The sequence below is a fragment of the Aspergillus lentulus genome, assembly GCF_001445615.1.
Source record: "Aspergillus lentulus DNA, contig: Alt01, strain: IFM 54703, whole genome shotgun sequence".
NCBI classification, from domain to species: Eukaryota; Fungi; Ascomycota; class Eurotiomycetes; order Eurotiales; family Aspergillaceae; genus Aspergillus; species Aspergillus lentulus.
The window spans coordinates 2568724-2596061 of NW_028322123.1; the positions used below are offsets into that span (position 1 = coordinate 2568724).

Genomic DNA, 27338 nt, shown 5'->3' on the forward strand with positions numbered 1-27338 from the left:
CTACCCTGAAGCGTCACAACGGCCGATGAACCATCCATGGCCTGAAATCTTTGAGATACCCGGATTCATGTGGAACTTCTTGCGTCAACGCACAATATGACGGTGAAGCGTTTGTTCCCAATGTCAACAATACATAAAATAAGTTGATTGATGTATGATTAGTGTGGGTGGATTTACAGAAGCAACATGCAAATCCAAATCCAGAGTCAAAGTTTGCGAAAACCGAGCGCCCCAAGACTAAATGATCTTAAAGACGGAGATAATCTGTTGATGGTCCCTGTAATGTATTTACGGAATGATTACGAGGATCGCTTTGGATCTATCTGAATCCCGCAGCAACGCATTTGTATACAGTGTTCATGCATTGCAGGTCGAAGGAACATCTGGGCATTAAACCCAGCACTCGACACTCGCGCATATTGGTACATGTACATCGTCAATTGACCGACACATGCACACGCGTAGAATACGATGATGCAGAACCCCCTGGACATGACCATGACCACGGTAGCAGTTGCTAATGCCTTCTACTGCAGGCCGTGGATAGGTTAGGTGAGTGTTACGTATCCTCATGACGTACATAGCTTCTAGAACCCAGTGAGCAAATTTCCTGGTGTTGGTACAAAGAACAAGCCATGACTTCTTGATACCTAATATGCATAGATCTGCACTGTTTGTTGTCGGTGGGATCTCGTAACCTCTACTTTCTCAAGCACAGCGGTCGCGCCATTCGCAATCCTCGAACCAAGTTTGAGTATGTAACTTAGTGAGCGAGATAGACTGAATGTGCAAGATTGGCTGGTGTTATATTTATATCTTAGAAGAGCTAGATCTCATAGTTACTTTACTATAGCATGTGCCTACTGGACAATAGTTGATCAAGAATATTCATTCGTATAATTATGAAGATACCATAGCTATTATTCATTCAGGACATTAAGTAGTGTTGCAAGATGAAACCCCACGCCAGCCTTGATGCGTCTGCATTGTGCAGAAGACAAAATCGAGAAAACATCAATCAGTGCATATCGTCGTTAGGCCAGCCAAAGACGTCGGACGAGTACATGCGCATTCAAAGCAGGAAACATGTCAGCGCATTTAAAGCAGGAAACATGTCATGAGAAAACCGTGAACGTAAAGCTGTCGCCGATTAACCGTCTGTTTCACTCGACGCGGATTTTCTTCAACTTGGGCGCCGCCTCCTTTGGAACAACTATTGAGAGGATTCCGTTTCTCAGACTTGCTTTGACGGCATCTTGGTCGACTCTGGTTGGGAAGGCGAAGGTTCGTTGGAATTCGCCAATTGAGCGCTCAGAGACCCAGAGTTTGTAGTTTGTCTGAGTTTGTGAATTTGTAACAGTCTGCTCAGCTGGCTTAGCCGGCGATGCGATAGCAGACGAGGCATTGCCCTCTTCAGTCTCGTCTTCAACTGTAGGTTGACGGGACTTGGTGGATGAGCTGTCGTCCCCGGTCTCGGTAGCGGTGTTGTCGTAGTTGCGTTCTACATGACCCTTGATCACAAGAGTCTGTGGATCACTGAACTCAATTTCGATGTCGCTCTGGTTGACGCCGGGAAGTTCTCCGTCGAGACGATATCCATCTGGGAACTCGCCCACATCGAACTTGGGTGCGAATGTCCGGACAGGTGTGACCTTGCTCTTTGGGCGATAGGTACGATGGGTGTCATAGTCATCCAACAGCTGGAACAAGGGAGCCAGGTCGGTTGAAAAGCGTGGGAATGCCATGTTTGGTAGTATGAGGGAAAGTAGTGTATGTGGTTTCGCAAAAATGCAGCTGCTGGCTAAGAGCGACAACGAAGGTAGCTTGAAGGATGTATTTAGTATCTTGCTTTGTGTTCAATAAATGTTTGTCTGTAATCTGATGTTCTACATTCAACGGGCTTTGAGTGGTTATTATAATGGTCGAATGTTATTCTAGAAAGCACTGGTATCTCCATATTGTCGAGAAGTAATGGGCATCTAGAAGACACCGGCATCGCTTGGCTGTTCGACGCGACGACTCGAATTCTCAAGATGCCTCTCGAGGCTTCGAGATGAATTTCATTGCCTCGGAAGATGCGAGAACCTTCCACATTCGGATGAGTCACGTGATCGTCACGAGATTCGATGCATTGGCACAGGCTGTCCTAATCCAATGACGCCGATCGTACAGTTGCGTGGTCATGGTCGTTGGTAGCTTGCTTTGAGGATAGCGGCAGAGATTAATGCCTCTGCCGTTGGTGATCGCAAGCTCTTCATGGCTGAACGCGCGCCGCGATTACCGGATGTTTCGGATACCAGGGGATGAATACATCTCAAGCTGCCTGTTCCCTTTGCGCAGTAGATATTCTATCGCACTAAAATCCTTCTTGCTGACAGACATGTTCTTTCGAAACTCTGCTCTGTTGGGGAGTTAGCGGATTTATTGAAGGAGTGGTGCGTGCATTTCAAGATGTCTGTCAAACACACTGCTAGACTTTCTTTCTGTTATACCTTGTGTACGCTTTGAAATTGCTCCTTGTTTCCTACAGTATCGGTTCAATCAGCCAAATGAATGCTATATTGACAAGTTCATCATGTAGCCTAGTCACTCAGTCATAGAAATTGTGCTTTAAAGAGGAGACTCACTGAAGGCTTTTTCCTGATTTCTCTCAGACACTTTCTATAGAGAGACAGGACCTCCCTCTGAAGACCTGATAGGCGGGCCATCAGTTTGGATGGCGTATTATATGTTTCCTGGAAAACTTCTCAGTACGGAAGGTCCTAGTCTGGTGTTCGAACGAAGTCGAGTCATGAATGTTGGTTGTTCTTGAGAACTTGGTTTTGATGGCCAAGCGGCCATTGGCCCCGTAGATAGTTCCGAAAGCTTAGCATCTCCATATTCCCTTGAATACGCCTCGGAACACAAGACACAGATAGCCCTCACACTGGAGTAATACTCGAAGAGACGCGGCCAGACAGGCAGGGAAACGTGAAATTGGTGGGTGAATTGCAGTCCACTAACATTACCAACGACCACACATAATATTACAGAGTGCAAATCCGAATGTCTAACAACGATCTAGTCTACAATCTGGATTCCGCCGGTCTGAGGACAGGGGAAGCGGCTACTGCAGTAGCTCTTGTTCCGGCCGAGAAACCAGGCACAGAGTATATATATCCCAATCGTAGATAGTCCATAAGACCAACTATCCCACTTCGTAAATATTCATTTACATACTCTGTATGCCAAGTGTATCTATATACCCGCCTATCTACAACATCCAATTGATACACCCGGTTCTGATGAGCAATTGAAGACGTCAACATGTCTACGTTTTCTGTAAGTATGGCGCATTTGTCATCTATACTGTCTTACGGCTACACACGAAGACCAGCCTTTTTTCCCCTTCACCTCACTGGCAGGACAAGAATGGCTTCCCTTATTTCATAATATCCCACTCCCGAAGTAGTACTGAATAGTCGTTCAATGCTTATCCATTTCGCTATTCTCCGGACAGCGACTCATTCGATTCTTGGCCAAAGACGGCCATGTTTACTACGGTGATGCCATTCTCCCGGCAGGCGTCAGCGACCTTTCCAAAGTGACCAAGGCAAAGGTGATCCAGGGTGACATCTTCGGTCAGCACTATGTCACCGACCAGGTCTCCGAGGTTAAGATGCTTCTTGCGCCTCTGGCCAGGAAAGATATTAGGACGGTCCGCTGCCTGGGTTTGAACTATGAGCAACATGCAAGAGAGTCCAACCTCCCCATCCCAAAATATCCCGTTCTATTCTACAAACCAGTCACGTCCATCGCGGGCCCCAGAGATGACATTCCGATATCTACTATGGCGCAAGAAGGCGAAGGTCTCGATTATGAATGCGAACTCGTTATCGTCATTGGCAAGGAAGCCAAAGATGTCCCTGAGAGCCGGGCTCTAGACTACGTGCTGGGCTACGCCGTGGGTAATGATGTCTCTCACAGAGATTGGCAGATCAAGCGAGGGGGCGGTCAATGGGGTCTTGGGAAAGGGTTTGATGGTTGGGCGCCGTTTGGACCAGGCATCGTGTCCTCGCGGTTGATCCGTGATCCCAACGCACTTCATATCTCGACGAGGCTCAATGGCCAGGTCGTTCAGTCTTCCTCTACTAGGGACATGATTTTCAGTGTTGCGAAGGTTGTGGCATTTTTGTCTCAAGGCACCACCCTGTTACCGGGGGACCTGATCTTCACTGGAACGTGAGTTTTGGCCTTACCATATCATTACCCCCATCCATGATACACTATTTAATCGAGGAAAGGCTAACTCGTTGCCTAATTACAGACCGCAGGGGGTGGGCATGGGCCGAAAGCCCGCCCTGTGGCTGAAAGACGGTGATCAGGTTGAAGTGTCTCTTGAAGGGGTGGGATCATGCGTGAACCAAGTTGTCTTTGACAGGCTCTCTGCTAAGCTTTAAAGGATAACCATGTTCCTGTAGGCTTCGATTACGACAGATCTGTAATTGACCTGCAAAGCTGAGTGAATAGCATAAGTGAAATGTTAGATATCATCAGTGTTTCTCAGAGATCGTCCAGGATGCTAGGCCCTCATCGTAGCGTCATCCTCTTATCAACTCTATCACTCCAGTGAGCCTCGAGCGACGGACTCCCGTCCGAAGATCAGTTAACCTGAGCTCCGTATCCCCTGATGGACTCGGCGAATGCCCAGCTCTGCTTCTCAATCTTCTGGTCCTCATGCATCTCCACTCCTTCCTTGGTAATCACTGCCAACGAGAATTTGTCGAGACTCCGTGCATCTCTGTACCATAAAACTTTGAGACACTCTTTCAACGCATTCACCGCCTCTTCCTTGGTAATTTCTTCAACAGGCCTTTCCTCGGGAAACAGTCGACGCAGAATCGGAATAGCGAGATGGGCACCGAATCCAGTAGCAAGGTGTGGCGCTGAAAATGTTGTTCCGAGCAAGTCTGCAGAGCTCAAGAAAGGCTGGTTGTTACCGTCGAACCCAGCAACAAGGACTTGATTCCACAGTGGGTTGAACTCCGAACGTCGCTTGTAGAAAACCTTGGACAAGTAGGTATGGAGATTTTTCGCATTCAGCGTGTTTCCATGGGTTGAGTAATTCTCCCGGATATCAATCGACTCCAAAAGGCGGTCGATATGCTGCATATCAGACACGTCACCACTGAATCCGATGACGGCAGATTCACCGAATACACGTAGACGCTTGACGTCCGAGAATCGAGCAAGAGAGCCATATGATGCTATTTACAGGTTCTTCTGGTCAGTTGTGTGTGTGTGCCGCAAAGGAGATCACCCCTTTTACGTACCCAAGTTATCGGCGGCGATTGCAACTCCTCCATTGAACTTGACCGCTACTACCGACGTGCCCGTCACAGCGGGAGACTGAGTATGTGACTTGGGGCCAGAAGTCTGAAGATATGACGGATTGTAGGGACCGTATACATCGTTCCTTGGCTTTAGAGAAGGAGACTTATTAGTACTACAATAAGAACTGGGGGAATGGGGCACTCACTCGGCCCCAGGCTTCAGGAAAATGATTCATGATGAAAGCTGCACTTGAGCGGTTCGTCGAGGGATGCGAGCTAAATCCAGATAAGGTGAAATGAATGAAAAATTGGAGCGAGAAGAAGTGCACAGCTTATTTGGCAGGAGCAAGGCGGTTAGATTAGACAGTTATTAGGAATGCGATGATGCAGGGTTTGGTCAAGCTAGGCAGGAGAGCTTACGGAGCTCTGGTTACGTTAGCACCTTATGTCACCCATCGGTGGACACGCCCGCGCGGCTATACGTTGAATTTCTCGAAACTATAACAGCGTCAATCCATACAAAGCATGTTGTCCTCACCATAAATGCCATTAAAATCATGAGATCAGAAGAGAGTTCTGAAACATGATAGGATAGTGGATATATCTCTATGAATCAATTCTCATATGTGTAGGATTCCTGGAAGAACTTAATGACCCGCTGATTTCCTAGCTACTCTTTCAATGCAAAGTACTCTCGATGTCTGGGAAGTTCATGCCTTTCCCAATTGATTCTACATCCACAGATAGATCACGTAATGCTGGAGTCCATGGTAACGGAAGGCACGAAATCAATGTTTTCCCTCCGTCCCGTACGCCTCCTTTCTTCGAATTTGTTGTTACTTTCCTTCTGTGACTTCAATAGTTCCTCCTTGTAACCCCAGCTCGGTAAACCAGAGGGATTCCACAATTCAGCAGGCAAAGAAGTATTGTATTGCGCTTGCTCGTCAATCCCGGCATGATCCATCAATTTTCGTAGGAGACTGGGGTTTCTGAGTGATGATGAATTTGCTAACTTCTCATTAAAATGTGTACCCTGCTTTTTCAATGACAGAAAATGGGTAAACTTCGCATTAGCCATGGGCTCGGGTGAGCCAGGAGGAGACGGGGGAATGTCCAGATTGGCCACGGGAGGTAGAGTTAGATCATGAATCAATGTGCGTGCTGCTGAGGCAGGGGACAATTGCGCATCAATTGGAAGTTTGTCTGCAGAAGTTGGCGCTTCATTGTGCAACGGTCCCATAATGGGCCCACTAAGTGCTTTGAGACGAGCTTCATCTGTTAGATTATGGTTGTTGGTGTTTCCCGTTTGAGCTATATCGTGTATCAGGCTTTGCTCCAGCTAGAGAATACCCGGGAGAAGAGGCAGCTTACTTATACGACCTGTGGTCTTTGATGCTTCAGTTCCCTGGTCCTTGTGCTCGGTCTGAAATTCAATATTAGCAAACGGATATCAGACGTAGCGATCCAAAGCGTATACATTCGGCGTTGGTGAAGAATGTCTGGGTTCACCCTCATCCTCGCTACTGCTTTGATATGCGCCGAGACCCAGCAAGCTCGTCATTCTTCAAGAAGTGTAGGGATGCTGTTCAAGAGGCTCCTCAACCGGCCGTTTCTTACCGATGCACAAAATTGAAGCCTTCGCCGAATAAAAATTACAGAGAGGATACTTGAGACTCGAATTAGCACAAGCTATGTTTATTTCCGGTATTCATTATGTGCCAGTTTGACCAACTCAAGCAAATCAGCCACATCAAGCCACCTGTGGCGGAAGCTATTGAATTAGCTAAGCAGCAGGCAGCTAGAGCATCGCGTCAGATACCAATACTTAGTGTAACCAACCTACATCCTCACCAGCAATCACAAGCGCCATCAAGATCGCACAAATTGACGATACAGCGGCCATTGTGTCCATAAGTTTACACATCTGACCTCTTTTCGCTTTCGCATTCATCAAGCCAATTCTCAACGAAGATGGCCTCGATCATGGCTCACGACCCTCAAAGTGAGGCCATTGGATATTCCTTTGCTCAACCAAGCAGCGCCGCAGTCAGAGAACACTCCTTCTACCCGTATGTAACAGGATCACTCTACATGATTGTATGAACCGTCACTGACTTCTGATTTAAGATATACCGACAATGGCGGCTCTACCCTAGGAATCACAGGTTCCGATTTTGCGATTCTAGCGGGTGACACTCGTTCTGTTGCGGGTTACAACATTAATTCTCGCTACGTTCCCAAGGTTTTCAAGATTGGAGGTGATGCTGAGACAGGGGAGGGTGCCCACATTCTGCTCTCGGTCGTGGGTTTCGCCGCAGATGGTCAAGCACTCAAGGAGCGGCTAGATGCGGTGGTAAAGATGTACAAGTACCAGCATGGAAAGCCCATGTCTGTACGAGCTTGTGCTCAGCGGCTATCGACTATTCTTTACCAGAAGCGCTTCTTCCCTTACTATGTCCATGCGATCCTTGCGGGCTTGGATGAGGAAGGTAAAGGGGCTTTGTACAGCTACGATCCAGTCGGCTCGTACGAAAGGGAGCAATGCCGAGCAGCAGGGTCGGCAGCGAGCTTGATCATGCCGTTTTTGGACAATCAAGTTAATTTCAAAAATCAGTACATCCCAGGCAGCGGGGAAGGACATGCCCTTGAGCCCAAGAAGGCAGAGCCATTACCAAGGGCGACAGTCGAACAACTAGTTCGGGACGCATTCACTAGTGCTGTTGAGAGACATATCGAAGTTGGAGATGGTTTACAGATGATGGTGATCACCCAGAGAGGGATAGAGGAGATCTATACACCTTTGAAGAAAGACTAGAGGGGTTACTGTTGAGTATCCTCACTTGTTTGTTCTGTCTTACTCATAACAGTTCAACCAAATATGTAATGACAGCATGAGAGGGAATATCTTTGCTTGGGAGCAACTTTTTTATAAACATCACATCAAATGTATCGCATTCGAACACTGGCTACCATAACCCTAAACGCCCATGTCATGCCAAGTAAGGTTGTCGTCAAACCGAGGAAGAAAATAACAAAAGAATATAGGTATCAAAATCGCTCCTTCATGCGAGACGCCACTTTACGCAAGTTTCCATACACCTTACCCTATTATGTGTTAGCAGTTGCTCTTCAGACTGGAAATACGACGCTACAACGACTTACCGGAGGACTACCCAAGATCAGAGAAACAATGGCTTCTTGGGCGATTCCCAAATCTCTAAATCTGCCCAAAATGGTGACCTTTGTGCCCTGAAGCACAACCCGTGTTCGGCTTGCGTTTTCGATGGCAAACTTGGTCTTCCCATCCTTGCCCGCAATTCGCCCAATAGCGCGACTGAGATGTTCTCCGTTCAACGAAGCCTTGACATCACGGATCTCAAAGGAGCGAATATACAGGTCGTCAAGCCTCAATAAGGCAATGGCATCGTCGACATCAAACCCAAGTGTGAATGCCTTTACAAAATCTTCGCCTTTCTGTAACGCTCCCGTGTCGGTGGTGAATTTAGAGGTACGCAGTTCGACCGCTCGGTTCTTGATGTTCATTCGCACTTGTAGTTTGAGATGCTCAACCAGGGGCGGGTAAATCTTGGGCCAGTTTGCCTTTAAGGGCGTCATACGGTGAGGAGGAACTGGCACCTTTCGAGTTTCAACTCGCAGTACGGTCCCGGCGTCCGCTATTGGTGTAAACACTGGTCGGCTCTCTTCATCAATGCGCATGTCGCTGTCCTGGGCAGACTCGGTGGGAATCAGAGATGGTGCTTCTCCCTGGCCGGATGCTTGAGCATCTATCAAGATCTCATCGTCTCGCTCTTAAGATTGTTAGGCGATTGTACGGATCGAGTCAATGACTGAACAAACCTGAAGAAAAAGCCAAAGATGGCTCTTCGGCCGAGAGTGGCTCATCAGACTTTCGAAGAAGCGCTGTCGGTGCTGGCATTCTCGTCGTCTATCTATCGCTATCTCGAGTATTAAATCTCTGTAGATAGGATTCCCTGACAATCACCTGAGGGGCTTGTTATCGCAAATTTTATGGGCAGTGGTAGGGAAATGTGCATGTGGGTCGTGGATTTTTCAAATGCAAACAAGACAAACATCTGGTGTGCGGGATGATTTCATGGAAAGAATCACGTCTGGGCAGCGGCGAGAAGCTTCTCAGAAGTGTCATATTAACATCTCTACTTCTCATTGTGGAACTCAAGTTTAAGTATTTCCCACCTTATTTTGCTCCTAACCTGTGCAGCCTTTTGTACTACAAAGGTTATTTCTACACCCTCTTTCCGTGGACTGACTTCTTTTTATAAGGAAATGTTCAGAATGTGACGGCATCATGTCCTTCAACTTGGGACGCAGGCTGTACACCAGTATCTGGGACACAGCACATCCTCTGCTTGGGCGTGAGCTCCGGAACAGCCGCATGACCTTTTTCTTCGAATCACCGAGCACAGGAAATTGGTTCCGAAGATTTCTGTTTAATACCCATGGGCGTAAGATATCATCATTGCCGCCGCGGACGAGACATATTACCAAGCGCTTTGCATCTGGTAGCTTCCTTATGCTCGGGGTTTCCCCGAGCCCATGTGCAGTAGAGGCTGGTACATCTTGCGCAATCGGTCCAGAAAAATTCATCTCGCAAAGTCACTTACTGGATAGGAAGTTTGTTTGCACGTCACTTTACACATGGAAAAGAGGTTTGCACACAAAGAAGGATGATGGGTCAAAGTCAGAACATTCGAATGAGCCTCTAGGCAATGATAACAATACTTCCCCCTCTCCGTCTCGGGAAACTGTGGATAGCGATACTCAGTCTGGCGATTTGAAATCAAAAGAGGAGCACTTTGAGGGATTCACAAGCCGGCACATCATGAACCGTCTACCCCACATGTCACATCTGCATCGACCTACGAAAGAAGAACTGCTAGCTGCAGCCAATGGCTTTTGGTCTCGTTTGAAAGTACGATTCAAGTGGTTCTCTATCCGTAGCGTCCGTCCCTTCAATTTTGACGAGATTACTGCACTCTTTTCATGGGTGCTGCTGGGTCATGTTGTATGGATCGTCCTAGGAACCACCACGTTCTTCTCGCTGTTGATAATCGCGATAAATACGGTGTTGGCTCAAGGTATGTTTCAAGGCATTGACCGACGATCTAGCTCGAACTATATTTGCTAACATCTATAAGAAACACTGGCAGGGTGGGTGGGCAATTATCTCACGAAATCATCGGGTGTGAAGGTTGTCTTTGAATCCGCTATTGTACCTAAATGGAAGGACGGCGTCATAACCTTCAAAAACGTGTTCGTCTCAAGACGACCGGGACAGGGAACAGGGCACGTCAGTAAGGGTTCGTCGAAGACGGCAGCTGCCGTGGCTGCCGCTGCCGCCCTGAGCGGGAGTTCTAGCCCTGAGCCATTTCCGGATCAGCAATTGATACCCGATGAGGAGGACACGAATTACACTCAGTTTGACGTGTCCATTGAGACAGTTAACGTTACATTGTCTTTCACAAAATGGATCAATGGAAAAGGGCTTCTGCGCGATGTCGAGGTCAAAGGAATTCGAGGAGTTGTCGACCGAAGATCTGTGCATTGGTCGGACGACCATTTGGATCCAAAATCTTATCGACACGAACATCATCCTGGAGACTTTGAGATTGACTCGTTCAAGATGAGCGATGTCCTTGTTACGGTCTACCAGCCGGGTAACTTCAGACCTTACTCTGTGAGTATATTCTCATGCGATCTTCCACAACTGAGAAAGCAATGGCTTCTCTATGACTTCATGTCGGCGAACATGATGACAGGGTCTTTCGACAATTCCTTGTTCACTATTCACCCGCGGCAAAGTCACAGCTTTGCGGGTGCCGAGATGGATAATAAAATTGAGGCGGATGGCAAACCCAGCCCATGGAAGAAGCACAGCAGGATACGCATCGATGGGCTAAACATCGATCATCTCAATCGGGGGGTGCAAGGTCCTTTTTCTTGGATACATGAGGGAACCGTTGATATCGTTGCCGACATCATGTTTCCAGCGGAAAATGATGAAAGTCTGGCGCAAGTAATGGCCGGCCTTTACGATCGGTTAGAAGCAACCGTCATATCCAACCAATATCATGAATCAGACTCACGCCGTCAACCTAGAATGGACGATACTGCTTCGAGCGACGACAAACGCTTTTTAGTTACTGATCTGCGGCTTCAGTTGAACAATGTTAGGGCAGTGGTGCCTTTGTTTACCCGAGATCTTTCGTACATAAACAATGCGCTGATACGCCCCATTGTGGCCTACATCAATTCGAGGCGAACTTTCATTCCCATCCATTGCCGTCTTGTCAAACGACTTGCAGATTTTGACGGTAGTTGGACGACCTTTGACAGCGGGCTCATGGATGACCTTTCGGCCGCGGTAAGCCTTCCACGCGCGATTGGTATTTATACATACTAATTCGTTTTGTTTTTCTATAGGTATATGACGCATTTGCGCGGGACGTGGTTGATGAGCAAGCGCGCAAACGGCGCTTCAAGAAGGTTGGCTTCTGGTCTCTTCAGCTGGCCGCTCAGGCAATATTCATGGGAATGGCGGGAAACATAGCATGAGTTAGTATGTATCATCTTATGTATTTCTATGGCGTTACACTGGGTTTCTGGGAAGGAAAGCAGATCATTGCGGCACGGGGCGTTATAGAGACAATCCCCTCCATTTTAATATCAAGCCCTCTAAAGGCAGATCAGGCCTGTGCACTAGTTCTTTCCCTGTTAAACACTTACTGTTTAGAGCAAACCCTCGCTTTCTCCTTTTGGACTTGTTACCAGTGTTCCATCTGTGTGTCGAGCTCTGAGATTCTACGGCTAGTAATGGCCAATGTCCTGAAAAAAGACACAGTCTAAGCATCAAAACTATCCACAGATGCCAGTGTTGTTTCAGTAATAACGACCTTATATGGAAAAACGCAAGAGCCATCGTCCTCCTTGTCTGTATTAGCAAGTAGCAACATAGTATGATCAAAGTTACCTATAGAGGTCATTATAAAGTAATATGGCTCCCTTCCAGACCATATCGTTCATAGGGTAACAAGGATTAAAAACACGCCAAAATAATAATAAACTAATATCATCCTTGTTCTACATCTGACTTTGATTGTCAGACTATAATACTTCTTAATGGATAGACATTGTGCTATTTTCTTCTTTTGGGAAAGACCATGTCTTTATCATGTACTTCATTTCATCTCAGTAGTGCCAGCCTGGGATATTTTCAACACTAGCAACGCAATAAATACTACAATCTTACGCAATGGATACTAGTTAAATGAGCTTGATCAATAGCCCTTCATATTTGTCCTCAAGTGCGACCCCTGGCGCCAACCCCTAAGTCTGTGCCGACCGGTTTCCCTTAGTGTCGAATCATTATTTGCCCGGCTCCTCACCCTCCTCATGCTGACTTGAGCTTCGACTCCTTAACGAGCTCGCCATGTCGCAGCTTCGGCACGGCAGCGACAACAATCCCAGTCTTAACCAGCCATCTGCAGCGTACTCTGTTTCACAACAAGCGAGGGATGCAGGATTCCCACGTTCCCCGTTGACAGGAAGTCTTATTCCCCGTGACTACTTAGTTGCGCGAGCCGACGCCCAGCCCTTACGTTCTGGGGTTGTTGCTGTTACTGGTCCCAGCAAACCAACACCTTCCCCCTTGAATACAAGTGTCCATTGTCGAGAAGACCGTCAAGACTCTTCCAGCTTGTTACAGAGTCCTGTATCTCCTCGATCATTCGTTAAAACAGCTCCGCCGCCCAGCCATTCTTCGACCAGCCGGATAGCCCATGCTCCATCTCCCGCAAAACCAACCGGTTCTGGCCAGAAGTCGACCACATCGTCGGCAGCCGATAGGGCGCGTGGTGACCTGAAACAGCATGGTAGAGGTATGACTGCGATAGAAAACGACATCGGAGCACCCAAATTATCGGATAAAGGCGACTCGGTGCAGTCACCAACATCATCCCCAGTATCACTACTGGACTCCTTGCAATCAATGTCTGGGGACCGAACACCGGGGCACCGTATTATGCCCCGCACTTCGTCAATTGATTCTGCAATCTCCTCTCTGTCGTCAGCGTCTCAACCCCATAAGTCGTCGTTCGATGCCAGCGCGGTCAGCCAAGCCGATATCGATCACCTTATAGCAACAGCGGGATCAACCGAGGCTGTTATCATACACCTTCTGAAGGAGAAGCATCATGCAGCGTCTCAGAATGCGCAACTCTGGAGACTGGTGGACAAGCAGCGGACTTTGATACTTGGCCTGAATAAGGATCTTGAGCGTGCCTTGAAAGAGAAGGAGCGATATAAGAAAAGGGCCAAAGAGCTGCAGAATTCCCTACCTCCGGTGCCATCTAATAACGATCACATTGTTCAGTCTCGAGGTGCCGATACTTCGGTCATCCCTGTCAGCCGTGACTTATCAAAGCAAGAACAGGTCCAGGGCGAATCATCAGAGGCGAAGAGCACGGATTCGGGCATGCAGGATCTCTGCGACAGCCCCGTTCTCGCCCCGATCGCGCAAACAGATCGTCTGTCTCCTGCCAAAGCAGACTCTCCGCGCCTGAATACAACATTGACCACTGAGTTTGACAACGAACTTTCGCGACCCGGACAAACAGAGGAGCTCGATCAGCAATTAAATTCGCAATCGCTCGCTTACTCGCGGAATGAATTGTCAGCTGCGAGCCCAACTTCCTTGGCCAGTTCTAGCTCAGCTCTGAACGAAACCCTCCCATCGGAGGATAGACAACAGAGACTTCCTCATCCTTCCCGCAAGCCTCCTCCTGCCCCCTTGAAGCTCGGACAAACACAGCGTGCGGCTATGGAGAACTCGGGCAGTTATGATTCCGAATCCGATTACGAAGATATTCTTGAGGTCGACGAATTGCCGGTTGAGCGTGGTAGGCGGAAAACGAGGGATGATGATGATCGAGAACGGGAAGCAGTCCTTGACAGGGAAATGGGCGCTCTTAAGGCTACTGGAGAAGACGCACCACAAACATGCGATCCCAGTCATCTTTCAGGCAAAACCTCTACCGGTGGACTGATAGCCGGGATATCTAAGGACCCGTGGCAACCCATTTCGTCGTCCTTTCCAATTGAACGTCAGGCATCTCTGACTTCTGTTCAAAGCCCTCGGAACATTCATACGCCATCTTTGAACGATCAACCCGCATTCGCAGTCCCAAAAAGTCCGGGACTGCCTCTCAGCCCAAGACCAGAAGACCGCCCTATAGGCTCTCCCTTGCCCCGGATGCCCAGGGAAGTGCCGAACTCCCTGGCACATCTGCCGATGTCTTCAGAGAATAGCCTCGCAGGCTTGGCCCTGTCCCCGCGCTCTACTAATCATCCAAATGCCTTTGCTCCCGGAGCTTCTATGCCTACTGATACTAGTCCTTCGCATATTGATGCTCACAGGCATATTCCCACAATCGACCATGGTTCGAGAAAGGACAATCCTCGGTCACCTTGCTCTCCTGCTGCCGGGATATATCAAGGCTTGATGTCGGAGGATTACCCCGGTCTTCTTTTGCCTCCGAACGCTCTTCCTTTGATACGAGTGAAAGTCTCTTCATCGCGCCTGAGGCCTTCTAGAAACAGCTATATGGCACCAAAGCCTTCCGAAGAAGAGCCAGTATTCACCCTGGGTGTTTTCTCGCGGTCAGAGAATTTAGAACTTTGGCGCGTAGAGAAGGTCGTCGCGGCTCTGCCGCAGCTTGATCAACAGATAAGACAGTCCTCCGCTTTGTGGATGAAACTGCCAGATAGATCGATTTTCAGCGGTCATTCCCCTGCGAAAATCGATGCGAGACGTGCGGCCTTGAATTCCTACTTCGAAGCTCTGCTTGACACACCCGTAGACGAGAGAGCGGCATTAGCGATCTGTCAATTTCTTACTTTGGATGCAATCGAGCCGCGAGATGACGAGTCAAGTTTGCTGAAGGGCAACTGTAAAGCGACATCGGAAGCTTTGCCAGGTCAAGATGGAAAACCTCAAAAGGAAGGCTATTTGACCAAAAGGGGCAAGAATTTCGGCGGCTGGAAAGCACGATACTTCATACTCTATGGGCCTGAGTTGAAGTATTATGAATCTCCAGGTGGTCCTCACCTCGGAACTATCAAGATTTTCAATGCTCAGATCGGCAAGCAATCTCAGCCCGCAAATAACCCAAACAACCCTTTGTCCGGGGCCGAAGATGACTCTGAAAACCAATACCGACACGCTTTTCTCATATTGGAACCTAAAAGAAAAGATTCATCAGCGCTCGTGAGGCACGTGCTCTGCGCTGAGAGCGATGAAGAAAGGGATGCCTGGGTCGAAGCACTCCTGGCATATGTTGAGGGACAATCCGATAATGAGGGCACTGAAAACGCATCCCCGCAGAGTCAAGTTTCAACCCAAGCAAGACATGTCTCTCAGTCAACCTCAAAACCTAAACTTTTCGCAGGTGGGAGCAAAAAGAGCGGCAAGGGAATGAACAACGCGGAGGTGGACTTGACCGATACTGTGCAAGGATTCAGTTACGATGATGCTGTTCCTGCTGAACCGCCTCTTCTGGGTCCTCCATCCGAAAAACAACCACCGAGATCCCCTATGTTCCCATTAGAGGCAGCAATGGAATCTTCGGACACAAACCCGGCTTCGGATCATGTTCAGCTCTCATCTAAAGTGATATCTGGACCTACCAACGGTACAGTGATCCAGGATGCAGGGGCCTGGGGCAATAAAACCGTCACTAGCACCAAGGAGAAGAAGCGCAGCATCTGGGGTTTCCGCACAAGGTCATCGTATGATCTTGCCTCGCAGCTACAGGCGAGTCAAGAACCTTCGTCAGCTCAAGCAGTCGTGAATCCTTTTACAGAAAGAAAAGACCTCATTCGGCCTGTATTCGGAATACCGTTGGCAGAGGCTGTGCAGCACTGCGCTCCGCAAGGTGTTGACGTCGATTTACCAGCTGTTGTCTATCGCTGCATTGAGTATCTCAAAGCGAAGGGAGCAGCAACAGAGGAAGGTATATTTCGATTAAGCGGTTCCAATGTGGTCGTCAAAGCATTGAAGGAACGCTTCAATACTGAAGGGGATGTCGACTTTCTTGCTGGTGATGAGTACTACGATGTTCATGCTGTGGCCAGTCTTTTCAAGCAATATTTACGGGAGCTCCCAACTACTGTTCTTACACGTGAACTACATCTGGATTTTCTACGTGTGCTCGGTGCGTGCAGTTTGCTTCCCTCTTTTCTCTCCACTTCGCTCTGAGGCACTATACTGATTATATCCTATTTAGAATTGGATGAGCGACAGAAGAAAATACTCGCGTTTAACTCACTTATCCACAGGCTCCCACGACCGAATCTGGCCCTATTACGGGCACTAGTTCAGTTTTTGATCATCATTGTCAACAACTCCGATGTGAACAAAATGACAATCAGAAATGTCGGCATTGTCTTCGCACCAACGCTCAACATTCCAGCCCCTGTTTTCTCCATGTTCCTCACAGATTTCGAGAGCATATTTGATAAGATGCCAGAAGGCCGGTCAGAACCAGTCGAGCTTAAAGTTGATCATCCGGCGCTCCCAGAAGACATTCGCTCTCCGCGCCATCAGATGTTCTCAGATTTGCCCACGCCTGCTTATAACCAAACAACCTTTCGCAGGCCGATAGAAATGGCCGATGATTTAGGTCATGACACGGGGTTTATTTCAATTCAGCCAAGTTATGAGCAATCCTCTCATAACCCAGTGGAACATTACAACCGGCAGCCGGATTCCCCAGCTATGAATAGAATGTTGATGCCCAGCGTTGATAATTCCCGTTCTGCTAAGGCCAAGAGAAGGGAGAGTTCTATGCTGTTCATGGAATACAACCACCAAGGCTCAGGTCTCCCAGGTATGCGCAATGATCAGAGTAGGTGTCCGTCGATTACTCCCAAACTCAGCCTTCGTTTGCAAACTGACTTGAGAGAATCCAGGTGAATGATAAGATGACCATGTATCGAGTGGAATTCTGATTCCATACATCTGGCCACACCATACCTCCTCCACCAAGGTACTGACTCGTCCTTCGCTGCCTTTGCATCTATATCCCACCAACTTACCTTCGTCTCGTTGCATATTATGTGCATTTTATTCATCAATTATAACCTTGCATTGTGTCTTTTTTTCTTTCATGACTAAGGTTAATGTCAATTACGATTTGGACGGATGTGGAATGATATTCATGAAGCCATACATACATACATGCGATGAAGGAGCTGCATGGAGGCACTTAATGTTAATGTTAATTGTTTCAAGGAATATATCTTGGCAACCGTGGCCCAAGAGTCAGTGCCTTAATCATCTGACACAGACGTCTTTGGACACCGTTTTCTGACTTTGGCTGACCCCAGTGCACGCTTATATCAAGCTGTATCTGTTTCGAGCTTCCGCGCTTTGTATCAAACTGTACTTTGTTTATAACCTTTTGCCCAGTTTATATTCATGGGCTATTACAATCGCCAACTCAGCTATTCTCCAATAGGGTCATTTACTTTGCGAGTTCTATCGGAACAAGCAAATCAAAAACGCAGACTAGTATGGCTGGTCTACGAACGGCGATGGTAGAGTTCACATTTAGAATCTTCTTGTCCGTTCACCCCTCCAGAAGCCCATCAGTTCGCCGTTTTCGCTAATCCAATCCCTGACGCCGTCTACTACGGCTTTTGCCATCCCCTTATTCTTCATTTTTCCGTCTGATGACAGAGCACTGCGAGTACGTCCACCAGTAGGAACATGCTCGCCTGTCGCATACTCAGATCCCATACTTGGCAAGACATTTTCCCCTGCACTGAGACTAACAAAAAGGGCAAATGGGACTAGCCACACGCAGAGTCCAAAGTAAGAAGCAACCTCGGTGAAAGTTGGCATATCTTCGATATCAACTTGGTACGGCTGACGCCAGTTGGCGCCTACTCGAGATGAGGGCAGCGGCTTCGAAAAATGGCGGAACCAGAGCCAGTGATTCAAGCCGACGAGAAGACATGATAGAATGAATACTGGATCAGACAATTTGACGATCGGGAAACGTCGTAAATTGCTCGCGTACACGATGTGTGAGCCGATACTGAAGATAGAGAGAAAGAAGGGAAATCGATCGAAGAGCAAGAGAAGAATTTGGATGACGATGATACAGTATATCAATCGAGTCAACACCCGACGTGCGAAGACTGTATGTTCTTCCACGAGTTCTGATAGATAGTATAGACCCGATGCTAATGCGTAATTAGTTCAGATGTTCTGGAAACCGTTCCAAGTTTCTCAAAAGCGAGTTTAGGCTGGTCGTGCGAAACTGAGGCACAATCACGATGAGGTTCATTGTCGGGCTGCTTACCTATAGCCAGTGTTAGAAAAGTAAATCCTACAATGACCCCTAAGTAGCCGACAAGAGGTAGGATCCACATCTCAAGATAATAAGGCGATGAAGCCGAAAGTAGAACGTCTAGCTGTCCCTGGAATGGAATGGATTGGAAACGAATCGACAAGAAGGGAGTCGAACGGGAAGCAAGAAAGCCCAAGAGAAGAGTATGGAATGCCAGTGCTTCTATAATATGTCGTGAAAGGGTATCGAACACAGCGTCTGGGCGTTATGGTGGCCAGTCATATCTGGTGTGTTTGGTAGTAATATATTGTGGGCACCTACCTTATCTCAAAAGTTGGACGCCACAACCGGACGGCTGCGATTTGATGCCTCAGGCTCTGACGGCGCTAGCGGGCAAATCAGCCACCGTGCCGTCATCAGATAGGAGAAATGGTGGATAAAGCAGAACATAGGGAGGGAAAAATAAAAAAAAGCTAAAAGAGTTAAAAATCCCCTCTCCCCAATAGCGAGATAATATTCGAAGAGTGAACGAGGCAGCTTGGTTACCAAATAAACTTTCCAGCACAGTGCTGTTCACATTTATAATTGACTCACTCACCCTGTTGAACTGAGACCCTGCTGAGCCACAAGAAGCAGCAAAGGTTTCTCTTTGGCGTTTTCCGATACATATCTTTGGTGGATCTGCGATTCATTTCACCTTACCAGCCATGTCACGTCCTGAGGATGTCCTGTGGGTTATCTCAATGCGAAAATATTTACTCTTGTTGTTGTTGTTTCACTTAAGCTTGGGTGCTGACATGAGTTTTTGAAACCCGTACGCAAAGGCCTCCCGATCTTTTCTACGATGACAATGAATCCCGAAAATACACGACTTCATCCCGTATTCGTAACATTCAATCAGATATGACCCATCGAGCGCTGGAGCTCCTTGATCTTCGTTCTCCATCGCTCATCCTCGATGTGGGGTGCGGTTCCGGACTTTCTGGCGAGATCCTTTCCCAAGTTCCTCCTCAGGAGGGTGGACCTCATACCTGGGTCGGGATGGACATTTCACCAAGCATGCTTGATGTGGCACTGCAACGAGATGTCGAGGGAGACTTGCTCCTGGCTGATATTGGACAGGGCGTTCCCTTTCGGCCTGGCACCTTCGACGCGGCTATCAGTATCAGTGCTATCCAGTGGTTGTGCAATGCGGAGACAAGCGATGTCAGCCCCGAGGGCCGTCTTCGCAGATTTTTTGAAGGATTGTACTCCAGTCTTCGCCGAGGGGGGCGTGCTGTCTGCCAATTCTATCCAAAGAATGATGCGCAACGGGCCATGATTAGCGGCGCTGCCGTAAGAGCTGGCTTCGGAGCCGGTATCTTAGAAGATGACCCTGGCACAAAGAATGGCAAATTATATCTCGTCCTGACAGTTGGAGGTGGTGGACTGCATGGCGATATTACTGGCGTTGTCCAAGGCATGAACGATGTTGACATCTTGGATGCCAGGAGAAAAGCCGCGGAGCGCAGCAAGGCCCAGCCATCCAGGAAAGGAGATAAAGCCTGGATTTTGCGAAAAAAGGAACAAATGGCGAAGAAAGGGAAAATCGTGAAAGCAAACTCCAAATACACCGGAAGAAAGAGGCGTCCTGCGTTTTAACTTGAGATGCTCTGTCCGGCCGTGTGCGACAATTTACACAGCTCCAGGTCACTCGTCCATTGCGAGAAGTACAGCTAGATCGACGCAACGCAGTGATCAACAGCTTTCTTGCTATAGACTACTTGGCGGAGCGCTTGTTTGTGTGGTGAACTTGAATTAGCAGTCATCCGATATGTTGTCCGTTTGAAGTCCCGATGAAAGGCCTTCCTACTCTCACGAAGATCACAAACTGTTTAACAGATGGGTCCTTCTCGAAGGGATGCTGCTTTCAAATTAGAGCCGCTCCACGGGCACCTATTGGCTCGGAATGCGCAGAAGGACCATCCTCTACGAGATTTCCGTTGCTGTGTCAAGCCTGGGTAGGACGTCTCATGCTGTGTGGAAGCTCGCGGCGCAAAGATAGGCTCATAGATTACTGCCGATTGATGATACCCTTGATTTGGACAAAAACAAACTTTCAAGCACCTTTATTCATAGCGACGCATCTAACACTTACTCCCTATCCCACATCCATGTTTATCGCCTCGATATACAGTAGACGTCTTATTGCATTGTATGCGGTTGCAAGTGTTACAAAGTATAAGCATAGGTCTGAGCAGCTAGCAAGGCCTTCAGGAAACATGACAACAGACCTCTTTTTTTTTGTCGTCATCACGAGAATTGCAGAAAGGAGATGAGTGGTATCGGGAGTGATTACAGAGAAGCCTCCATCTTGTCCAAGACGGCCCTGGTGAACTCGTGAGTGGTGGCTTGTCCACCCATGTCGCGAGTTCTCGTTTTACTAAAAATGTGAGAATTAGCCCAAACTGGAACGTCGAAAAAGATGACGGTAATGGACTCACCCTTCACCAATCACATCATACACGGCCTTGGAGATTCTGTTTGCGTGGTCGTCCAAGCCAAGGTGGCGAAGAAGCATGGATCCAGAAAGGATCATAGCACTGGGATTAGCCTGGTCTTTGCCCTTGATATCGAGGCCAACGTGACGGCAGCCGGGCTCGAAGACAGCAACGTCACGTCCCATGTTGCAGCCAGGAACCACACCAGGTCCACCGACAAGGGCAGCGCCAACGTTGGATAGAATGCCTCCGTACAAGTTGGGCATGACCATCACGTCGAATTGCTGGGGTCGAGAAACGGCCTGCATGGATGCATTGTCGACAATCATGTCGTTAACTTCCAAAGTAGGGTACATCTCGGCGACCTTGTGGAAAGTACTGCGAAACAAGCCATCGGCGAGTTTCATGATGTTTGCCTTATGGATGCAGGTGACCTTCTTTCTGTTGTTGGCGAGAGCAAATCCGAACGCGAATTTAGCGATGCGCTCTGACTTGGCACGGGTGATAATCTTCAGCGACTCGACCACACCCTGTACTGACTGGTGCTCGAGACCAGAGTACTCTCCCTCAGTATTCTCACGGATAATGCAGAGGTCAACGTTCTCATGCCGTGTCTTGTAACCGGGAATATTCTTGATCAGAACGATCGAAGCGAAGATATCGAGTTCTTGACGGAGAGCAACGTTGAATGACTGGTGACCCGAGCGCTCAACAGGGGTGAACAGGATACCCTTAAGGCCAAGCTTGTTGCGTCTAAGAGAGGCGATGGATTCCTTGAAGAGCTCCTCCGAATGCTTGTTGCCTGTATCAACACCGCTGACATCTACCTGCTCCCATTCAATAGGAACGTTGTCGGCCTTGAAGATTGTCTTGACTGACTCGGCAACTTCCGCACCGATACCATCGCCTTTGCATCACAGCGGAAAAATTCTCATGTCAGCGATATCGACTACTGACATTCGGGGCAAGGCTTGGGGTGAGCTATAGGTACCTGGAATGAGAGTAACGGTGTACTTGCCGCCATACTTCGTGGGCTTGAAGATGTCGGACTGCACGCTAGCAAAAGCTGAAGACCCAAGTCAATCAATGTCATAGGAAAGCAGCTAGTCCTGCTGCAAAAGCATTGAAGGTACGTACATCTTGCCGGGATCGAGGAGTGGACTAGAGAGCCTGCACCAGCTGCGCGGCGGAGGAAAGCCTGCAGAACAGATAAAATTAGCTTTAATACACAGAAACACGACGTCGAGGCAGGGGGAATGAAGAAGTGCTGCAATGCGGCTGCAATGCTGCTGCCGGGCGGAGGGAAGTAGCCAGATAGAGAAGGGGAAAATGGGACAAGGAATGAGAAAAAGCCCGACCACGAGTCACACAATCTATCTGATGTAGGGTCTTACTAACCTGCGCGGGCTGCGCCGTCCGCAAGGAGAACATTTTGGCAGGCAATGGACAAGAAAAGAAAATGGACAGGAAGAGCAAAGATGAAAAGAATTGTTCCCTGGTGAGCAAGAAAACGCGCAGGCAAAAAGACGGATGGGGTTGGAAAACGAGGTGCACGGCCACGAGGAAGAAGGAGGCGCCGGAAAAAACGGCGGACCATCTCGGCATCCACCAAGTAAGGTGTCTATTCCGTCCTATTATTTGCGCAGTGCCTGTCTCAGAACACGGCCCGATCTTATCTTTCGCCCTCTCCGCGTCATAATATCATCAATCCTCAACATAGAAGTGGGTAACTATGCGCTGAATATTAATTAACAATGGATGAAGAAGAAGCGGGAAAGAATAACCGCTGGGGACAATAATTGCTATAGTCTGCAAGTTATCGCCAGACACTGACAGTTCATTGGTATGAATGCTAAGTACGGAGTACTTCGTAGAGAGATACATCATGATCAAAAGTTCTTTTTCTTGGCTTGCTGGCTAGAGAGATCATTATACCTCTGTGGTACTCACTGAAGGGGATATTCCTCTGTCCCTTAACCACATCTGTTGCAGTCTGTTCTGAGTATATTTTCTGTTCTAGCAGTCTATCAATCAGCTTCAAGACCTCTCTTCAATACTGCTGAAAGAAAGAGATGATGCAAAAGTTTATTGAGGAGATTTTATTGATGGCCCTTTTTGGTTAAGAAATGTCTATTGACACTATTGAATGCACATAAGTGCCTTGATCATCCACTATTTGCATATTCATCCATCATGATAACAGATTCTCTAGGTGAATAACTGGCCTGGGTGGACCCTAGTCAACTTCAATGCTACTTTAAAACTAGGGATCAATAACACAAAGACTAACTCTTATTGAGGAGGTTCTTTTGTGATTGCTATTGATTGAGATCTATTCATGGGATGCACACTTCTTATTCATTCCTCTGCTTCACAGCTTTCTCATCAGATGTTGAATAGAATCACTCAGCCCTGGGAATGCATCTCATGCGTTGCATTTGGCAAGGTCTCTGTACCATGTGCCTACTTAAAGCGCATGAGACCTGCCTCGAATCGATTACTTGATTGATATCAAAGTCGTCAATTCAATTTCAAAGCCAGGCTTTACTTTGCAACCTACAGTGACACATTTCTTTCTATATCTCCACTTCATTTGATCATCGAAGATGAAACTCCTCTCGCTCGTTCTCGCTACCTTCGCTGCCACTGCTGTCCAAGCAGACATTACGCCGTGGTGCCATCTTCCTGGTCAGGGTTGCTACATGCTTAAGCGCGCTGCTGATGCCTCGGATGAAGTCAGACGTTCAGCCAGTGCCGTCGCTGAGGCCATTGCGGAAGCCTTCCCGCAGACTCCGTGGTGCCATCTTCCCGGTCAGGGTTGCGCCAAGGCGAAGAGAGCCGCCGAGGCCGCTGAAGAGGTGAAGCGCTCTGCCGATGCCTTTGCTGAAGCCATGGCTGCTTTTGAGAAGGAATAGGCAAAGTTGGTATCACCCCTTGCGGTCTTCCACCCATGAGATTTGTTTCCCTTTAGACCAGTTGATTCCCTTTTTCTTTTTATTTCCGCCTTTACCGAGCCCCTTTTCTTCTCTGAAGCTGTATGATCTATACTTCTGTTGCAGTCGTTTGAGATACGTTACACCCCGGAGTATCTCGGGCTGGTTGTGATTCTTTACTGAGGCGAGATGTCACAGGTCTGATTTTGGCGCGCCATGTACTGCCGACATTATCTGAAGCCATGACTACGATTATTCGCTTAGCTGATGAAGTTTGGGGCGTGGGACCGAGGCAGGATCGTCTTAATACGTGGCGGCCCAATTCGAAGGGAAGATATGAAGTGTCCCAACGCTGATGGACGAGCAGGGGTTTTGTTTCCAAGTATTCGTGTTGATATTGTGTTTTGACATGGGGCTGGACATATATAAGGCGGAACAGCCTTGTGTTTCCATGGCACCCTGGCCAGACAACTAACTCGTCATTCTTTCTTCTTACAATGGTTGAGCTGGCATATATCACTACCTCCCAAGCTGCTGCAAGATTTGCCTCGCATTAACTTATGTGTACTTGTTTGACCTGTGGCAAAATCACGCGGATAAGGTGTGATGTTTGTAAGAAGTTGTATCATAAAGCCCTGTAAAACAAGACTGTAGTCTTTCGGTAAGTAATCTAATTCCTTATGTACTGGGCATCACAGTAACAGTGCACATTAATCCACTTTGGATTAACCATGGTCTTCTTTGACTTTCACTGGTGCCTAACATGGGAGAAGTGTAGCTACTCTAATGAATCACTATATTCCTAGATACAATATATATCCTCATCAGTGCATAGGTGCGGTAGCATAAGAATTTAGATAAACAGAAGCAAGTCTCATTGTTGTAGCCTCCGGAATTCTGACTCCCAAGGCTACCAGAAAATACACGAAGCAGGATAACTCAGGCAGATTGCTTCAGTTGGACCAATTATTCCCAACCTTATAAAGGTATTTATAAACGGCAGTGCAGGACTGCATAAATGTACGCTGCCACTAGGAGAGGTACAGGAAATAATACCTACTAGCTTGGTGATCAAGCTCTCCATGGGGATACGTTATGACTCTGATTTGGATATTTCACCAATATTAGATCTGATAATCTTGGTATATCCACAGATAAAACTAATGTGGTTGACCCCACCATCATCAAAGCAGAGGATGGGGCTCGCAGATGGGAAAATGCAGGAAATTTGTGTCAGGTCAGGGCTCCCGGGTATGGCACAGCGTCGTAAGGTACCATGGGCTTTGAATCTATAACACCATCGAGTCGACTAGGACAGAAGAACCCAAGTGAAAGCTGTAGGGTTGATACATGGATTGTAAGCAACCCTGCACTCAGGACACACCGTAGTGGCTTACAATTCATCAGGTGTTTAGGCCATTCCACCACTGCGCAGGCCCCTGATATAGGATAGCCATTCCCTGCAGTTATACTAACAAGATCAGCTCTCCCAGATAGTTTCAAAAGGACAAAGTGCGAGTGATACAGAGCAAAAATCCGTGCTGACAATGCCAGATGAACAAGGGCAGGGTGATACACTAAAGGATAATTCACTGTCATATCTCCAAACTCTTAATACGTGTGAATTCATGGAATTACTCTGGTGCAACTTTACCGGAATGTACACAGGCTATCTCTTGTTGTTCTTTGAAGCCATGATAGTGTACCTAGATAAGTCCCCCATGCTTGATTATCATATTGGCTTTGAGAGAGATGCGCCACCTAGGTGCATCCCAAGGTCACCGCTCAATGGACCTAAGTTTAAGAAACAATACCACCCATTAAATAGACGGAAAATCAACACCAAATGTGGATCCTAGACTAAGGGGTCGGAGATGTAAGCGTCACTTTCATCACAATTCAGCTATATTGAGCAATGAAGCCCCTCCTGTCGATCAAATGCATCAGCTTAAGTCCATGGGCTCTGTTGCTGCCTGGCGCGCCACATGCGAGGAATGATGGTAGTGCTGTGTGATACTATAAACGATCGGACGGAGGACTTTTTTGTCCTTTGGTGGTTCAGACCCGACGCTCATCTGTTTTGCAAAGAGCGTCGCAAGGTCATTTTGCATTGCAATATTACTCTCAGACGCCGATAGGCCACACTGAATCCGTCACTAGTCAGGAGCTCAGACAGAGGATGGTCAAGGAAAGATCCCCACCTCTGCACAACTAGGGTCCATAATGAATGCTGCTAGCGCGGTAGACACGTCTGTGATTTTTTCGCAAAAGGCACAGGTATGCAGAATAGAGGAGGACATTTCGGGAGTGCTGGCCGATATGTAGGCAGAGAAAAGATCAATCGACAATGCCGACTAGCGATTATGGGACGTCAAGCAGGGGTGAGGGCGGGATATGCGTAATATATAATGAATTTGTCTGCCAGACAGAGACTGGAGTCGAGCTGATGACTCTACTACCAAGCAGAGATCAGGAATTGGAAAGAGAACGGTTGGGATCAAGAAGGGGAAAAATTGAAGGACTCTCGAAGGCGATAAGAGATCCATATAATTCGTTGGATGCCCAAGATATTGGGACTCGAAGCAACAGGTTGGGCACATAACAAGAGGAGTTTACTTAAGCCGGGGCTTGTCCAGAGTACAATCAACAAGCAGGCATCTTCTGCTTCATGCGCAGTGAACAGCCTCTCAAATTAATGCTAGAGATTTATGGTGGACTTCAGCCAGATATGATAGTGGACACCCACCTCTCATAAGTCATGACTTTTATCAAAGGAAAAGGTGGTAAAACATTAATACCTCTCTACTACCCCTCTATGTGGGAACTATTTCCATCTGTCATAAGGCTTGCAGTGCCATGAGCATTATTAAGATAATGGTTGCAAAGTTATGTAGTATAATTACATGTATTAGTCATATTTTATGTATTATGTTCATAGATGAATCATAAATCATGTGATAATAGCTGTTCTTAGCTACATACAGTACTGATAGGCAGAAACCCCGTGACGCGATCATAGCTACCTACCTGGAGTCGGCAAGTTAGCTTGCACATACTGCTGCTTATAGCTTATCTTGAACCTCTCACATATCATTGACATCTGATCCATTACCTTCACGGTAACTCTCTTTTACTTTTTATTTGTTCATGCCTGAGTATTTATCTCATTAGTTGATACTCACCTTCCTGCCACTGCTCTCATCTCACCTGTGGTTGTCTGTC

The 27338-nt window shown here is 47.6% G+C and overlaps 10 protein-coding genes across 10 annotated transcripts; 5 read left to right on the forward strand and 5 right to left on the reverse strand.

Annotated features, from left to right (window-relative positions):
- Nucleotides 1-1163: 1163 nt before the first annotated feature.
- Nucleotides 1164-1745, reverse strand: ALT_0809 (Hsp20/alpha crystallin family protein; the record flags this gene model as incomplete). The annotated part of the gene is made up of 1 exon (XM_033556279.1): nt 1164-1745. The coding sequence occupies one exon, from the start codon at nt 1743-1745 to the stop codon at nt 1164-1166; it is 582 nt and encodes a 193-aa protein (XP_033412170.1).
- A 1561-nt stretch (nt 1746-3306) lies between these two features.
- Nucleotides 3307-4439, forward strand: ALT_0810 (fumarylacetoacetate hydrolase family protein; the record flags this gene model as incomplete). The annotated part of the gene is made up of 3 exons (XM_033556280.1): nt 3307-3321; nt 3500-4221; nt 4307-4439. The coding sequence occupies 3 exons, from the start codon at nt 3307-3309 to the stop codon at nt 4437-4439; spliced, it is 870 nt and encodes a 289-aa protein (XP_033412171.1).
- A 202-nt stretch (nt 4440-4641) lies between these two features.
- Nucleotides 4642-5548, reverse strand: pre4 (proteasome core particle subunit beta 7; the record flags this gene model as incomplete). Its single annotated transcript, XM_033556281.1, has 3 exons — nt 4642-5246; nt 5313-5460; nt 5519-5548. 3 exons carry the CDS (start codon nt 5546-5548, stop codon nt 4642-4644), a joined length of 783 nt encoding a protein of 260 aa, XP_033412172.1.
- Nucleotides 5549-6060: 512 nt separating this feature from the next.
- ALT_0812 (HCNGP domain-containing protein) lies at nt 6061-6873 on the reverse strand (the record flags this gene model as incomplete). Its single annotated transcript, XM_033556282.2, has 3 exons — nt 6061-6623; nt 6684-6735; nt 6790-6873. The coding sequence occupies 3 exons, from the start codon at nt 6871-6873 to the stop codon at nt 6061-6063; spliced, it is 699 nt and encodes a 232-aa protein (XP_033412173.2).
- Nucleotides 6874-7283: 410 nt separating this feature from the next.
- prs3 (proteasome core particle subunit beta 6) lies at nt 7284-8127 on the forward strand (the record flags this gene model as incomplete). The annotated part of the gene is made up of 2 exons (XM_033556283.1): nt 7284-7381; nt 7440-8127. 2 exons carry the CDS (start codon nt 7284-7286, stop codon nt 8125-8127), a joined length of 786 nt encoding a protein of 261 aa, XP_033412174.1.
- A 233-nt stretch (nt 8128-8360) lies between these two features.
- On the reverse strand, nt 8361-9249 carry ALT_0814 (pre-rRNA-processing protein PNO1; the record flags this gene model as incomplete). Its single annotated transcript, XM_033556284.1, has 3 exons — nt 8361-8417; nt 8475-9121; nt 9171-9249. The coding sequence occupies 3 exons, from the start codon at nt 9247-9249 to the stop codon at nt 8361-8363; spliced, it is 783 nt and encodes a 260-aa protein (XP_033412175.1).
- Nucleotides 9250-10173: 924 nt separating this feature from the next.
- Nucleotides 10174-11906, forward strand: ALT_0815 (mitochondrial distribution and morphology protein; the record flags this gene model as incomplete). Its single annotated transcript, XM_033556285.1, has 3 exons — nt 10174-10429; nt 10490-11715; nt 11775-11906. The coding sequence occupies 3 exons, from the start codon at nt 10174-10176 to the stop codon at nt 11904-11906; spliced, it is 1614 nt and encodes a 537-aa protein (XP_033412176.1).
- An 874-nt stretch (nt 11907-12780) lies between these two features.
- On the forward strand, nt 12781-20344 carry ALT_0816 (GTPase-activating protein BEM3; the record flags this gene model as incomplete). Its single annotated transcript, XM_089599042.1, has 3 exons — nt 12781-16561; nt 16634-17236; nt 19605-20344. The coding sequence occupies 3 exons, from the start codon at nt 12781-12783 to the stop codon at nt 20342-20344; spliced, it is 5124 nt and encodes a 1707-aa protein (XP_089456706.1).
- Nucleotides 20345-21037: 693 nt separating this feature from the next.
- Nucleotides 21038-22614, reverse strand: ALT_0817 (isocitrate dehydrogenase (NAD(+)) IDH1; the record flags this gene model as incomplete). The annotated part of the gene is made up of 5 exons (XM_033556288.2): nt 21038-21125; nt 21187-22090; nt 22175-22249; nt 22321-22381; nt 22582-22614. The coding sequence occupies 5 exons, from the start codon at nt 22612-22614 to the stop codon at nt 21038-21040; spliced, it is 1161 nt and encodes a 386-aa protein (XP_033412179.1).
- Nucleotides 22615-23789: 1175 nt separating this feature from the next.
- Nucleotides 23790-24098, forward strand: ALT_0818 (mating alpha-pheromone PpgA; the record flags this gene model as incomplete). The annotated part of the gene is made up of 1 exon (XM_033556289.1): nt 23790-24098. One exon carries the CDS (start codon nt 23790-23792, stop codon nt 24096-24098), a length of 309 nt encoding a protein of 102 aa, XP_033412180.1.
- Between the last annotated feature and the right edge of the window lie 3240 nt (nt 24099-27338).